The following is a 16694-nucleotide window of genomic DNA, read 5'->3' on the forward strand; positions in this document are numbered from 1 at the left end:
AAAACACCTGACCAGCTCAACGAAGATTAGCAGTGGCGGTTGTGTTAGCTGAGCAGGTGTGTGTACGTGCGCTCCTGTGTGTGAGCCTGTGTGTGTGTGTGTGTGTGTGTGTGTGTACCTCAGCTCTGTAGGGGAGGAAGAGGGCGCTGGCCAGGTTGCCGGTGATGCCAGAGAGGACGTAGATGAGGGAGATGCGGACCCAGCCAGCCAGTTTCTCCAGGTCTCTCAGGATAGTCATCTGGAACACTACGGACACCAGGCAGTGGAGGAGGCTTCATAGGGAAAGGGAAGAGGCCAGTCAGAGGACAACGCATGGAAATAGGCTTATAGGCGCACATACCGTAGGCTTATGCTATATTAACACACACACACACACACACACACACACAAACCCCAGCACGTGCTGTAATCTCCTCACTAAGTACCCATATCTGAATCATGTGGGGGGAATCCTCTCGACGCAGTATTTGCTGTTAAGGCCATACTTAGGTACGGTGGGATACAATGGGATATCCCTGACCATACACTGACCGTGTAAACTGACAAGGAACAATCAGAGCCGTGTAGTAGTCTACAACTAGGGTTACACAAAGTATTAAAGGCCCAGTGCAGTCAAAAACGTGATTTACCTGTGTTTTATGTATCTATTTCCACACTGAGGTTGGAATAATACTGTGAAATTGTGAAAATGACGATAATGCCCTTTTAGTGTAAGAACTGCTGTTTTGGTGGGATGGAGTTTTGCAGGCAGTAAATGTGTTAATTGTTAATAGACCAATAAGAAAGAGAGTTCCAAAACCCTCTGCCAAAAAAAGCACATTTTAAGTTTTCCCCTCCCCAGACCCCTACCAGATAGTGTTAGCTAAATTATTGCTTGAGAAATTGCTCTTTGCTAAGAAGCTATTTTTGACCATTTCATTATTTAATATTTTTTAATCACAGTAAGTTATTGAATTGTTACCCGGAAATGATTTGATATTGAGATTAAAAGGCTGCATTGGACCTTTAACAGAGTATTACAGAGACTTTCCTGTTCAGGTCAATTGGTCGGCAAAAACCCATGACTCCACCTATGGTGTTTGGATTTGCACTAAGTACCGATGTGACTAGAGTCAGATGACCCGAGGTCGACATACTCTTAACTGTCAAGCACTTTAGGCTAAAAACAATATCATGTATAGAAAAGTACCATAGAAATACAGTGTAGGATTACCCTGCGTGTAGGAACAAGGAGAGCCACAGCCTGTAGACCTGGTCAGGGATGTCAGGGTTGAGGAAGGGCAGGAGGCCACACACATCATCCAGGCAGTGGATCTGTTAACGAAGAGAGACCACCGGATCAGATGGGGAGCTGGCTGTCATTAAACAAACCCTGTAGACAACGCCCACCACAGGACAGACAGACGGACACACACCCACCTACCTGGGAGCAGAGGGTGGCCTCCTCGTGGAAGTAACCGTGCATGAAGGAGCAGTACTCTCTCGTAGTGATCTCACACCGGCCCTTAGTTCCTATGCAGCAGGGTCGCCCCTTGAGGTTACAGTCCATGTGTCTGTAGCCTGTCAGGTTCGTCTTGCGGGGGGAGGTACAGATCTGGGATCAGATGGAGGGAGGGTGAGAAGAAGCTAGTGTTGGTTTCCACTGATCCAAGACCTGAGGTTACGATGGTTCTGTCACCTCTCATCCACTGCTTTATTTCAATACCGGGGGCTTACACTGTACAGTGGGGTGCAACATTCTGTAGAAATGGAATGCATGACGATGTCTGTTCACGCAATACATACTAGCAGGGCTGTCAGACGGAGCATAACATTGGCTGATCCTCCTGTCACTCACCGGCCAATGTGTGATGTCATCGGGCCAGATGTGAGGCTCTGCGGAGGCGGGCTCTTCACAGGTCCTGTTCCCAGCATGCATCAGGAAATAAGATAGCAGGAAGACACTTTATGATACTCTCTTGAGTTAGTTTTGTGTGTGTGTGTGTGTGTGTGTGTGTGTGTGTGTGTGTGTGTGTGTGTGTGTGTGTGTGTGTGTGTGTGTGTGTGTGTGTGTGTGTTACCACTGTAGTCGTTATAGTAGAACAGTATCAAAGACGGTACCTGGGGTCCTGGTGACACACAGAGCCTGACGACCTCAGAATGTCCACATCTTCATCCCTCCATTTCATGAAGGTGGCCAATGACTCCTTCACACAGACCAGAATAAACACAGCCAGACACAAGTTGATCAAGTTTACAATCATTCATCTTTAAGTGGCAGGAGAGAGTGTGTGTGAGCATAACACAGAGAGAGAGAGTGTGTGTGAGCGTAACACAGAGAGAGAGAGAGAGAGAGAGAGAGAGAGAGAGAGAGAGAGAGAGAGAGAGAGAGAGTGCGAGGGAACGTAAGTGGGAGTACAATAGTGGTTAGTGTGTATGTGTGTGGGTCTTCAATAATACATATGCATGTGAGCCTACTGCGTACGTGTGTGTTTGCGTACCGAGCAGTCGTTGCTGAGGGTCTGGACACAGCCTGAGTTGTCGTTCTGTACACAGCAGCCTGACTCTCTCTCCTGGTCCTTGGCTTTCTGGATGAGACTGACTATCTGGCTGTCCTTGCGGATACACGGGGAGAACTTGGCTCCAAGGTGGATTAGGTCCTCCTGGGAGGGGGGATAGAATACAGGAATACACTGTTAATCTGGCAACCAAACACATTCTTGACATAGCAACCAAAAATAGTTCACCTAACCTGGCAACCCCAGCACAGTTAACCTAACCTGGCAACCCCAGTACAGTTAGCCTAACCTGGCAACCCCAGCACAGTTAACCTAACCTGGCAACCCCAGCACAGTTAACCTAACCTGGCAACCCCAGCACAGTTAACCTAACCTGGCAACCCCAGCACAGTTAACCTAACCTGGCAACCCCAGCAGTTAACTTAACTGAGAACCAGGGCCAAAAAAAGAGTTAGGTTTACTGCCCTAGCCTCTGTTTTAGCTGGTCGTTAGACCTCTTTCCTGTATTGTAAGTAGTCAAGAGATCCTATTTTGATAGTCAACCATACAAAAAGGTAGCACCTAGTGCATCACAGTACAGAACAGACAAAGATAGTTTTCCACCAAAACCACAGCTACAGTTATTTGAGCTATAGCCACCCACTAGACTAGTCATGTGGGACCCTTTACACTCTTCATACTGTGGCCTACGTGGGATGACGTGGTGGAGCCATCGTCTTACTTGATCAGAAAACACCCACTTTTTCACACCCACTTTTTCACCTGACACCCTACATAGAACATAAACTGTAATGTGGGTTACTGACTGTCAGCCCATCACATTCTCTGAAATGAACATTCTGTATCACTGTCGAAGTGGATATGAACCTGACAAGTGTGAAGTTTCTCAAGGCAAAATTAAGTCAGTAAGTGTGAATGAGTCAGAAAGTCTCTTGGAACAGTCAGAAAGTACTTTTGTACAGGCAGAAAGTACTTTAGTACAGTCAGAAAGTACTTTAGTACAGTCAGAAAGTACTTTAATACAGTTAAAATGCACACTAGTACAGTCAAAAGGCACACTAGTACAGTCAAAAGGCACACTAGTACAGTCAAAAGGCACACTAGTACAGTCAAAAGGCACACTAGTACAGTCAAAAGGCACACTAGTACAGTCAAAAGGCACACTTGTACAGTCAAAAGGCAAACTAGTACAGTCAAAAGGCACACTAGTACAGTCAAAAGGCACACTAGTACAGTCAAAAGGCACACTAGTACAGTCAAAAGGCACACTAGTACAGTCAAAAGGCACACTAGTACAGTCAAAAGGCACACTAGTACAGTCAAAAGGCACACTAGTACAGTCAAAAGGCACACTAGTACAGTCAAAAGGCACACTAGTACAGCCAGAAGGCACACTAGTACAGTCAAAAGGCACACTAGTACAGTCAAAAGGCACACTAGTACAGCCAGAAGGCACACTAGTACAGTCAAAAGGCACACTAGTACAGTCAAAATGCACACTAGTACAGTCAAAAGGCAAACTAGTACAGTCAAAAGGCAAACTAGTACAGTCAAAAGGCACACTAGTACAGTCAAAAGGCACACTAGTACAGTCAAAAGGCAAACTAGTACAGTCAAAAGGCACACTAGTACAGTCAGAAGGCACACTAGTACAGTCAAAAGGCACACTAGTACAGTCAAAAGGCACACTAGTACAGTCAAAAGGCACACTAGTACAGTCAAAAGGCACACTAGTACAGTCAAAAGGCACACTAGTACAGTCAGAAGGCACACTAGTAAGTACACTGCAGTAAGTGAGTAAATAACTAGTTAATAAGTACCAGTGAGTCAGTCCAGAACTTCTTTAGCGTGTCCTGTTGAAGCCTAAGTGCGTCTCCCACCTGGCACCTACCAACACCACAGCAGACGTAGCCCATCAGATTCAGATATGGGTACATAGTGAGGAGATTACAGCACGTGCTGGGGTTCAGGTGTGTGTGTGTGTGTGTGTGTGTGTGTGTGTGTGTGTGTGTGTGTGTGTGTGTGTGTGTGTGTGTTAATATAGCATAAGCCTACGGTATGTGCAACTATAAGCCTTTCCCTATGACCCCACATGTAAGACTGGAAAGACATTCAGTATGTATGACATGTGTGATGGAAGGGCAGTGACTCACAGAGCCGGGGCCGATCCAGAAGTTCTCCTGCTGGATGAACTTGACGCTCTCATAGATGCCTTTGTTCTTCAACACCTGTGGAGGGAGACCAAGAAAACACAGTCAGGAGAAACAGCGCAATAGATCACCAAAGGTAGCCATTGTGGATCAAAAGAGTTATGCCAGAAGCCACCACAGAAACCACTGGATTACAGAAGCCATTTTGGATCCTATTAGGGGGTCCAGTTGCCTAGGCCCTATGGGTCTCCTCACCAGTTCAGAGGTGGAGTGTTGGGCGAACCCCACCGGGGCAAAGCCATAGGTAGCACAGGCCAGGATGGTGATGACCACGTGGACAAAGGTGATCCAGTAGGTGAAGTACGGTCTGAGGGAGACGACACGGCAGGGTCGTTTTACTTATTCGAATTGGATCATTTGAAAAACGATATCACCGCAGAGCGGAAATCACGTATGTGGTTCTCAGAGATGAATGAATGCCCACTAAGTGTGAAGTACTAGGTGTGGATTGTGTGTGTGAAAGTACTGTACGTATTCATATGCGTGTTTCCCTGCCCTCCTCACCTGTGGCTGCTGAAGTCGTCCAGCTGTTTCTGCACCTGGCTGCTGATGCTGCGGCGGTAGTGGCGGTTGAGCCAGTTTCCCACCACGCCCATGCCGTACTGCCGCTTGGGCTTGTCAAAGGCAAAGTGCTTGACCTGCGAGGCGATACGACGCCCCCGCTGCTGTGACCCGGCCTTCTCAATATGCATGGTGGGGGTTTTAGACACGTCCCTACTGGGGGACACACACACACACAGAGAGAAAGAGACGCAAGGAGAGAGACAGACACAGGGAGAGAGACAGACAGGAGGAGAGAGCGAGACGCACAGAGACAGAAACATGAGGCGAAGGGAAGGGTTGAAAGAGTGGAGGAGAGAAAGAAAAACTTAAAGTCAAATACTGTAGAAGCCAACGAGACTTCATCAATCTATGTCTTTGAATCACTCTCCCCATCCCTCTAATGGAGGCTACTTACAGGCTCTGGTAGGGCTCATGGTGGTCTCCGTAGGAAGCCGACATAGGGGGCGACTCGAACACATCATCAGCCATGGAGTATAACTCCTCATGGGCATCCACCTGAGAGAGAGAGAGAGAGTTGACGAGGGGAGAATGTTATTGAGAGGCCCACAGAAAACCAATCTCTTCTCAACTGTCTTAACGTAGAAAATGCCATCCACCATTCTGCACTAATCATTCCGTCTGCTATCCTCCCCTACACACCATCGTCCCCCTCTACCAGTCCATATAAATCACTACATACTCCATCACACACGTCTCACACCAACAGTACAAGGATCTGGCTTTCTTAACCTACCGTCCTCCCCAACCCTCATCCCACATAGCCCTCACCAGCCCATACATCTCTTCAGACTACACCCCTCCATCTCTCTCACGCCAACGGTACATCCAGCAGCCGGTCCGGTCCATCAGACTGTGATTAATCTGGTAGCACATACAGACTGCTGGAGTAGAGAGGAGGGGACCCAAAATAGCCACTTGACATTGTGTTAATTATCTCATCTGTGTGATCTAGCACAGTGGCTAAACTGAGACTGACTGCTTTCACCTGGAACACACAGCACAGACAGAGACATATAGAAGAGATAGACAGAGACATATAGAAGAGACAGAGAGAGACATATAGAAGAGACAGAGAGAGACATATAGAAGAGACAGATAGAGACACATAGAAGAGACAGAGAGACATATAGGAGAGAGAGAGAGAGGGGAAACAACAGAGACATATAGAGGAGAAAAGAGAGACATAGAAGAGACAGAGAGACATATAGAAGAGAGAGAGAGGAGAAAAAACAGAGACATATAAAAGAGACATATAGAAGAGACAGAGAGACATATAGAAGCGACAGAGAGAGATATATAGAAGAGAGAGAGAGGGGGGAAACGACAGAGACATATAGAAGAGACAGAGAGAGGACCCATAGAAGAGACAGAGAGAGACCTATAGAAGAGACATAGAAGAGACAGAGAGACATATAGAAGAGAGAGAGAGGGGAAACGACAGAGGCATATAGAAGAGACAGAGAGAGACCCATAGAAGAGACAGAGAGAGACATAGAAGAGACAGACAGAGACATATAGAAGAGACATACAGAAGAGAAAGAGAGACATATAGAAGAGAGAGAGGGGAAAAGACAGAGACATATAGAAGAGACATATAGAAGACACAGAGAGACATATAGACGAGAGAGAGAGGAGAAAAGACAGAGACATATAAAAGAAACAGAGACATATAGAAGAGACAGAGAGACATATAGAAGAGACAGAGAGACATATAGAAAAGACAGAGACATATAGAAGAGACACATAGAAGAGATAGAGAGACATATAGGAGAGAGAGACATATAGAAGAGACATATAGAAGAGACAGAGAGACATATAGAAGAGATAGAGACATATAGAAGAGACACATAGAAGAGATAGAGAGACATATAGGAGAGAGAGACATATAGAAGAGACATATAGAAGAGACAGAGAGACATATAGAAGAGATAGAGAGGGGGAAAGACAGAGACATATAGAAGAGACATATAGAAGAGACAGAGAGACATATAGAAGAGACAGAGACATATAGAAGAGACATATAGAAGAGACAGAGACATATAGAAGAGACAGAGAGACATATAGAAGAGATAGAGAGGGGAAAATACAGAGACATATAGAAGATACATATAGAAGAGAGAGAGGAGAAAAGACAGAGACATATAGAGGAGAAAAGACAGAGACATATAGAAGAGACAGAGAGACATATAGAAGAGAGAGAGAAAAAAAGACAGAGACATATAGAAGAGACAGAGACATATAGAGGAGACAGAGACATATAGAAGAGACAGAGACATATAGAAGAGACAGAGAGACATATAGAAGAGAGAGAGAAAAAAGACAGAGACATATAGAAGAGACAGAGAGACATATAGAATAGACAGAGAGACATATAGAAGAGAGAGAGAAAAAAGACAGAGACATATAGAAGAGACAGAGACATATAGAGGAGAAAAGAAAGACATATAGAAGAGACATGTAGAAGAGACATATAGAAGATACAGAGACATATAGAAGAAACAGAGACATATAGAAGAGAGAGAGGAGAAAAGACAGAGACATATAGAAGAGACAGAGAGACATATAGAAGAGAGACAGAGAAAAAGACAGAGACATATAGAAGAGACGGAGACATATAGAGGAGAAAAGAAAGACATATAGAAGAGACATATAGAAGAGACAGAGAGACATATAGAAGAGAGAGAGAAAAAAGACAGAGACATATAGAAGAGAAAAGAAAGACATATAGAAGAGACAGAGAGACATATTGAAGAGAGAGAGAGAGGAGAAAAGACAGAGACACATATAGAAGAGAGAGAGGGGAAAAGACAGAGACATATAGAGGAGAAAAGGCAGAGACATATAGAAGAGACAGAGAGACATATAGAAGAGACAGAGAGACATATAGAAGAGACAGAGACATATAGAAGAAACAGAGACATATAGAAGAGACAGAGAGACATATAGAAGAGACAGAGACATATAGAAGAGACATATAGAAGAGACAGAGAGACATATAGAAGAGACATATAGAAGAGACAGAGAGAGATATAGAAAAGACAGAGACATATAGAAGAGACAGAGAGACATATAGAAGAGACAGAGAGACATATAGAAGAGAGAGAGGGGAAAGACAGAGACATATAGAGGAGAAAAAACAGAGACATATAGAAGAGACATATAGAAGAGACAGAGACATATAGAAGAGAGAGAGGAGAAAAGACAGAGACATATAGAAAAGACAGAGACATATAGAAGAGACATATAGAAGAGACAGAAACATATAGAAGAGCCATATAGAAGAGACAGAGAGACATATAGAAGATACATATAGAAAAGACATATAGAAGAGAGAGGAGAAAAGAGAGACATATAGAAGAGACAGAGAGACATATAGGAGAGAAAAGAAAGACATATAGAAGAGAGAGAGAGAGGAGAAAAGACAGAAACGTATAGAAGAGACATACAGAAGAGACATAGAGACATATAGAAGAGAGAAAGAGGAGAAAAGACAGAGACATATAGAAGAGACATATAGAAGAGACAGAGAGACATATAGAAGAGAGAGAGAGGAGAAAAGACAGAGACATATAGAAGAGACATATAGAAGAGACAGAGAGACATATAGAAGTGAGAGAGAGGAGAAAAGACAGAGACATATAGAAGAGAGAGGAGAAAAGACAGAGACATATAGAAGAGAGAGGAGAAAAGACAGAGACATATAGAAGAGACATATAGAAGAGACAGAGACATATAGAAGAGACAGAACTAATACAAACAAGAACACACAGACGGAGGCAGCGAAAGCAGAGGGAGAGAAGAGAGAGACTGAGGCACACGGAGAGACAGACAAACCAAAAGAGAGACAGAGAAAGCAAGAGAAGGACACAGGGAGAAAGGTAGACAGAGTATCACTACCTTGCTGAAGAAGACGGACCCGTGAGTGTCTGCCGAGTCCACGGTGTCCTCCTCCAGCCAGCTGGGCCGGGCGAAGCTCCGCCGGGGGAAACTACGACCGGTCTGGGAGCCCACGAGACCCGAACGACCCTGAACCACACACACAACCAGGACGTTAGTGGGACAACATCAACGACTAGCATGTGGGGAGAGACAACTCAAATATGACTGTGAAGTAGAGTACAACATACACAGATCAACATAGCAGTCTTTTAAGCGATAGAAAAATCTGTATTCATGTCAGGAACGTAGATACACAAAACCATCAAACAGTCATATGTATTTCGCTCAATAGCAACACACATACTTTGGAATGTACACTCAAAGGTAGTCTAGTTTCCTGTAACGCTCCCCAGGGATGATCAGGTTGGAGAGGAAACCCCATCCACACCCACCCCGGCACGCACACTTCACCTAACGTCCCCCCCCAGTGCCCGCTCACCCTGAGCAGGTTGGAGAGGAAACCCCATCCACACCCACCCCGGCACGCACACTTCACCTAACGTTCCCCCCCAGTGCCCGCTCACCCTGAGCAGGTTGGACGCTGCTCGTATACTCATGCGAGCGACAGACTCCCTCTTGCGTTGGGGCAGACGGGCGTAGCCCCCCGAGCGCTGGGAGGTGAAGGAGGACAGGGAGGTAAACCCCGGGGTGACGGGTCCCGTGTGGGGGGTACGTGGAGGTCGGTCCGTCTCATCCGGGTAACGGAACGCTCGCCCCCGAGCTAGGGGGTCCACAATCTGGGGGGGGGGGGGGCAAAAGAGAGGCAGACAGACAGGGTATGAAACAGAAATAAACAAACGAATGAACTGTCACATCGTTAGCTTCAACACACAAAAAAGCTACATTGTAATGCTGAAATCCTCAAGGAGGGGACATTTAAACTAGCTGGAGGAAACGAAATCATGAAAACATTGCACTCTACAAGAGCTGACACAGAATTACACTGACAGCTCCACGTGAAACTGTTACTGATGGCACAATGACATTCACACATCTTTAATCCATCTACTAGGAGTGTTCTGAGTGTGCGTGTGTGTTTGCGTCTGTGTGTGTGTGTGTGTATAGAGGTGTCAGTAAGCGTGAGTGTAGACGCTCGTTATGAAGTCTTACCCGAGTCTTCATAGGTGTTGACAGAGCGCAAAGGAGAAAGATGAACAAAAAAGAGAGAGATTGGGAGAGAGAGAGAGGGACAGACAGAAATAAGGGGGCAGAGAGTGACAGACAGAAGGAGAGAGAGAGAGAGAGAGTCGTGGAGACGAATAAGCACCCAGGAGTGAGCGGGTGTGTTGGAGTCGGTGGAGGAGAGCGGAGTGTGTGGGGACTAACAGAAACACCACGTCTGGTTGGGGCTCAGATGTAAGCCTGCCTTCTGTCAACACGGTGCCCCGCTCTGCATTATTTAGGGCAGGCAGAGGGTGCACTTCACTTCGCCGTGAGTGACACTACCGCCACCCTTCCTCCACCTCCTCTCTGCGATCTCTCCATTCTGAGTAGAGGTCCAAAAGTGGAGTCTAATCGGATGTCGGACACCGAGACAAGTGACGATAGCGTCTTGTTAGGTCAAGTTGATTTGATTGTGCAACAGATACAGTGGCCCCGTCTACAAACAGCCCCTATCCCTCACTCCCTGGTCACTGCTAATACAGTGGCCCCGTCTACAAACAGCCCCTATCCCTCACTCCCTGGGCACTGCTAATACAGTGGCCCCGTCTACAAACAGCCCCTATGCCTCACTCCCTGGGCACTGCTAATACAGTGGCCCCGTCTACAAACAGCCCCTATCCCTCACTCCCTGGGCACTGCTAATACAGTGGCCCCTATCCCTCACTCCCTGGTCACTGCTAATACAGTGGCCCCGTCTACAAACAGCCCCTATCCCTCACTCCCTGGTCACTGCTAATACAGTGGCCCCGTCTACAAACAGCCCCTATCCCTCACTCCCTGGGCACTGCTAATACAGTGGCCCCGTCTACAAACAGCCCCTATCCCTCACTTCCTGGGCACTGCTAATACAGTGGCCCCGTCTACAAACAGCCCCTATCCCTCACTCCCTGGGCACTGCTAATACAGTGGCCCCGTCTACAAACAGCCCCTATCCCTCACTCCCTGGACACTGCTAATACAGTGGCCCCGTCTACAAACAGCCCCTATCCCTCACTCCCTGGACACTGCTAATACAGTGGCCCCGTCTACAAACAGCCCCTATCCCTCACTCCCTGGACACTGCTAATACAGTGGCCCCGTCTACAAACAGCCCCTATCCCTCACTCCCTGGACACTGCTAATACAGTGGCCCCGTCTACAAACAGCCCCTATCCCTCACTTCCTGGGCACTGCTAATACAGTGGCCCCGTCTACAAACAGCCCCTATCCCTCACTCCCTGGGCACTGCTAATACAGTGGCCCCGTCTACAAACAGCCCCTATCCCTCACTCCCTGGACACTGCTAATACAGTGGCCCCGTCTACAAACAGCCCCTATCCCTCACTCCCTGGGCACTGCTAATACAGTGGCCCCGTCTACAAACAGCCCCTATCCCTCACTTCCTGGGCACTGCTAATACAGTGGCCCCGTCTACAAACAGCCCCTATCCCTCACTCCCTGGTCACTGCTAATACAGTGGCCCCGTCTACAAACAGCCCCTATCCCTCACTCCCTGGGCACTGCTAATAGTGGCCCCGTCTACAAACAGCCCCTATCCCTCACTCCCTGGTCACTGCTAATACAGTGGCCCCGTCTACAAACAGCCCCTATCCCTCACTCCCTGGGCACTGCTAATACAGTGGCCCCGTCTACAAACAGCCCCTATCCCTCACTCCCTGGGCACTGCTAATACAGTGGCCCCTATCCCTCACTCCCTGGGCACTGCCAATACAGTGGCCCCGTCTACAAACAGCCCCTATCCCTCACTCCCTGGTCACTGCTAATACAGTGGCCCCTATCCCTCACTCCCTGGGCACTGCTAATACAGTGGCCCCGTCTACAAACAGCCCCTATCCCTCACTCCCTGGACACTGCTAATACAGTGGCCCCTATCCCTCACTCCCTGGGCACTGCTAATACAGTGGCCCCTATCCCTCACTCCCTGGGCACTGCTAATACAGTGGCCCCGTCTACAAACAGCCCCTATCCCTCACTCCCTGGTCACTGCTAATACAGTGACCCCGTCTACAAACAGCCCCTATCCCTCACTCCCTGGACACTGCTAATACAGTGGCCCCGTCTACAAACAGCCCCTATCCCTCACTCCCTGGGCACTGCTAATACAGTGGCCCCGTCTACAAACAGCCCCTATCCCTCACTCCCTGGGCACTGCTAATACAGTGGCCCCGTCTACAAACAGCCCCTATCCCTCACTTCCTGGACACTGCTAATACAGTGGCCCCTATCCCTCACTCCCTGGTCACTGCTAATACAGTGGCCCCGTCTACAAACAGCCCCTATCCCTCACTCCCTGGACACTGCTAATACAGTGCATTCAGAAAGCATTCAGACCACTTGACTTTTTCGTTATTGCCTTCTTCTAAAATGGATTAAATAAGTTTTCCCTCAATCAATCTACACACAATACCCCATAATGACAAAGTCAAAACAGGTTTTTGAAATTTTTGCTAAACTATTAAAAGTTAAAAACAGAAATAACTTATTCACATAAGTATTCAAACCCTTTGCTATGAGATTTCGATATTGAGCTCAGGTGCATCCTGTTTCCATTATTCATCCTTGAGATGCTTCTACAACTTGATTGGAGTCCACCTGTGGTAAATTCAATTGATTGGACATGATTTGGAAAGGCACACACCTGTCTATTTAAGGTCCCACAGTTGACAGTGCATGTCAGAGCAAAAACAAAGCCATGAGGTCGAAGGAATTGTCCGTAGAGCTCAGAGACAGGATTGTGTCGAGGCACAGATCTGGGGAAGGGTACCAAAACATTTCTGCAATATTGAAGGTCCCCAAAAACACAGTGGCCTCCATCATTCTTAATTGGAAGAAGTTTGGAGACTCTTCCTAGAGCTGGCCGCCCGGCCAAAGAGAAGGGCCTTGTTCAGGGAGGTGACCAAGAACCTGATGGTCACTCTGACAGCGCTCCAGAGTTCCTCTGTGGAGATGGGAGAACCTTCCAGAAGGACAACTATCTGTACAGCTCTCCACCAATCAGGCCTTTATGGTAGAGTGGCCAGACGAAAGCCACTCCTCAGTAAAAGGCACATGAGAGCCCGATTGAAGCTTGCCAAAAGGTACCTAAAGACTCTCAGACCATGAGAAACAAGATTCTCTGGTCTGTTGAAACCAAGATTGAACTCTTTGGCCTGAATGCCAAATCTGAAGGAAACCTGGCACCATCTCTACGGTGAAGCATGGTGGTGGCAGCATCATGCTGTGGGGATGTTTTTCAGAGGCAGGGGCTGGGAGACTTGTCAGGATCGAGGGAAAGATGAACAGCACAAAGTACAGAGAGATCCTTGATGGAAACCTGCTCCAGAGCGCTCAGGACCTCAGACTGGGGTGAAGGTTCACCTTCCAACAGGACAACAATACTCAGCACACAGCCAAGACAACTCAGGAGTGGCTTCGGGACAAGTCTCTGAACATTCTTGAGTGGCCCAGCCAGAGCCCGGACTTGAACGCGATCGAACATCTCTGGAGAGACCTGAAAGCGACGCTACCCATCCAACCTGACAGAGCTTGAGAGGATCTGCAGAGAAGAATGGGAAAAACTCCCCAAATACAGGTGTGCCAAGTTGTAGCGTCATACCCAAGAAGACTCGAGGCTGTAATCGCTGCCAAAGGTGATTCAACAAAGTACTGAGTAAAGGGTCTGAATAATTATGTAAAATGTGATATTTACGCTTTTTTATGTTTAATACATTTGCAAAAATGTCTAAAAACCTAAATTTTGAATCTGTTTTAGAACAAGGCTGTAACGTAAGAAAATGTGGAACAAGTCAATGGGTCTGAATACTTCCCGAATGCACTGTACTGACCCAGTTCTGTCAGACCTAGGGGCTAGGAGCCTACCTTGGGCATCTTGTTTGCGGCGGGTGAGTCCAGGCCCTGGTCCATGCTGATGGGGAGCTCTGGCTCTCTGTACTGGGCCTTGAGCTTGCCGTAGCGCTGGCTGCAGTGGCGCAGGCTCTTCTTCTGCCATAGTTGCTGCTTGGTCTCACAGTCCTCACCCACCCCGAACCAACCTGCTGCCTGGGCTGTAGCTTGGGCTGTACCCCTGGCAGGAGGGGGAGGGAGAGACAGGGTATTGGAAGAGCGGGAAGGGGGAAGAGGAGAGAATAATAAGAGAGAATACAACTTGATTATGTCCAACATTCCAAACAGTCATAAAAGGAAATCCCCCGTTATATGCCCCCCCCCCCCCAATTCTCAAAACCCATTGGATGAGAAAGCCAGAGGTCCCTCCCCTCTGACCTTCTTCTCCAATGGGGTTTGAGAAGGAGGAGAGGATGCGAAGAGTATGCAAGTGTGATTCTCCCACTGTCTCCTCTCTCGCTCTCCCTTCCATTTCTCTCTCTGCCGCCATCTTTTAATCTACAGCCTCTTTCCACCCCCCCATCCCCTTCTCATACAGTACCTCCCCTTTCTTTTTGCCCTCTTCCCTCTTCCTCCTTTCTCACCCACTGCCCCTGAAATCCTCCTATACACCCTTTCAGCTTTTTCTTCTGCCCTCCGTTAGTTTCTTCCTCCCTTTATTTCTTCCCACTTCTCTCTCTCTCCACCCCCCAGCCCCACTTACTTGCGTATGCTCTGAGACAGGGAGGTCTGTCTGTGGAAGGCTGCCCTCCTGTCCCCAACATTGTAACCTCCTCCACCACCACAATCAGTACCACTGTCAGACAGAGGACTGGCCTGCTGCAGGCTCTCGCTCTTCTTCAGGGACGAACGCAGGGGCTGGACAGAGGGACAGGGGAAAGAGCAGAGGGTCAGTATACAGGTAGACCTACTGAGCATAATCCTACCTCAGAGAGACAGTATACCGCAGGCCATGAACGTAAAGGGCACTTGAAATGGACTGGCTGAATATAAATGGGATTTACGCCATCACTGGTATACTACTGGGCTAAATCGTCCCTTGCGGTGTGTGAATAATTTGAAGATCGTGTAAATCGTGCATTGTCGTCAATGGAACATTTGGACAGAAATGCGTGTTAAGTGCATGATTGTTTTGTTATGATTCAGTCAACAGCGTTCCATTGCCTGTAGTGATTACAACTACCCGGTTTAGCTCAGATCAATCACCTTATTCCAGAACAGAAGTGTAAGAATGGCAAAGTACAGAGTTTTATTTTTCTGAGACTGCAGCAAAATGCACAAATATACATTTTTTTTTACAAAACATAGAAGTGATACTAGGGAAACACCAGATCATACTAAAGCGTAATATTTTTCCATTGTAATGTTATTTCATTTTGTATGGCATGTTCTTTCAAAGCCCATTCGTGTCTTTAACGGCGACTTGGCTAACGACTTGTGGAGTCACTGTGGAGTCAACGGAGTATTGTGAAAGGCATGTGAGCTGCCTGTGTGTCAGCCAGCAGGGGGCGTGCTTAGCTAGCCAGCCTGCCACCAGAGGCTCTTTGTTGGGGAAACACACCCACACACACACGCACGCACACACACGCATGCACACACACACAGACGCATGCACACAAATTAATGAGCACACACACTTGTGTCCTCACACATGCACTCTCAATCACACACACACCCACCCACACACCCACCCACCCACTGTCCCCCACACACACACACCCACCCTCATCCCATTCCGACACATCCGCTCTGCAGGCAGACGCCTAACAATGATGACTTGTGAAAGGTAATGGTGCAGGGAGTGCTTCATGTGTGATTGGAGCACATCATTTCAGGTAAATTAACCACTGAATCTGAAGGAGTCTCCCGGGGCCAGTCCAGACAGAGACAGAGATGTGAGTTAACCAGGAACATGGATACATGTACCCAACATCTAGCTAATGTAACTACATTAGACCAGAACAGCTTTCAAATGGCCATTTATGGGTCTTATAGGGGACACTAAAAATCTGGATTTTGGGGGTAATTTTGTCCAGGTCAGAAAAAACCCTGGCCCTATTTATAAAGGCCGACATGTAAAGACAGGAATGTTAACAGGGCATATCTCGGCTTTGCTATAGAGTAGCTAGTCGTGAGTGACCGTGCAACACTAGCATGAGTGGACTGGGGTGGGGTTGGGGGAGGTTTGGGAGGCTGGTTGGGATATGGCTGGCCCAGTGCCCATAGACACATTACATACTGTGTATGAAGGCAAGGGCGATAGCATTCTCCTCTTTAGTAAAAAGGTTTTCAGTTGGGGGCTGAAACTCCCCGACTATACTACCAACTGTAAAAGTTAGCTTGCCAATTCTTCCCTCTCCTATTGAAATGACCTTCATCAGAGCATCAACTGACATTTTCCAAGTACAGACCATGTTTCCATAAAGAGGGGTCAACA

General features: G+C 47.4%; 1 protein-coding gene across 3 annotated transcripts in view; it reads right to left on the reverse strand.

Annotated features, from left to right (window-relative positions):
• Positions 1 to 16694, reverse strand: part of LOC129839451 (inactive rhomboid protein 2-like) — a 41035-nt gene that overhangs the window by 6669 nt on the left and 17672 nt on the right. For 2 of the 3 annotated variants that reach the window (XM_055906923.1, XM_055906921.1), the window contains 14 exons: positions 14961 to 15115; positions 14234 to 14438; positions 9736 to 9948; positions 9170 to 9298; positions 5667 to 5767; positions 5213 to 5425; positions 4904 to 5015; positions 4652 to 4726; positions 2481 to 2642; positions 2101 to 2186; positions 1838 to 1901; positions 1424 to 1594; positions 1214 to 1314; positions 119 to 272 (listed from right to left, as the gene is read on the reverse strand). In XM_055906923.1, coding sequence (XP_055762898.1) covers positions 119 to 272; positions 1214 to 1314; positions 1424 to 1594; positions 1838 to 1901; positions 2101 to 2186; positions 2481 to 2642; positions 4652 to 4726; positions 4904 to 5015; positions 5213 to 5425; positions 5667 to 5767; positions 9170 to 9298; positions 9736 to 9948; positions 14234 to 14438; positions 14961 to 15115 — 1941 coding nt within the window. The remainder of the gene's footprint in view (positions 1 to 118; positions 273 to 1213; positions 1315 to 1423; positions 1595 to 1837; positions 1902 to 2100; positions 2187 to 2480; positions 2643 to 4651; positions 4727 to 4903; positions 5016 to 5212; positions 5426 to 5666; positions 5768 to 9169; positions 9299 to 9735; positions 9949 to 14233; positions 14439 to 14960; positions 15116 to 16694) is intronic. The other variant, XM_055906922.1, reaches the window with a different exon arrangement.

The sequence above is a fragment of the Salvelinus fontinalis genome, chromosome 40 (assembly GCF_029448725.1).
Source record: "Salvelinus fontinalis isolate EN_2023a chromosome 40, ASM2944872v1, whole genome shotgun sequence".
Lineage (NCBI taxonomy): Eukaryota > Metazoa > Chordata > Actinopteri > Salmoniformes > Salmonidae > Salvelinus > Salvelinus fontinalis.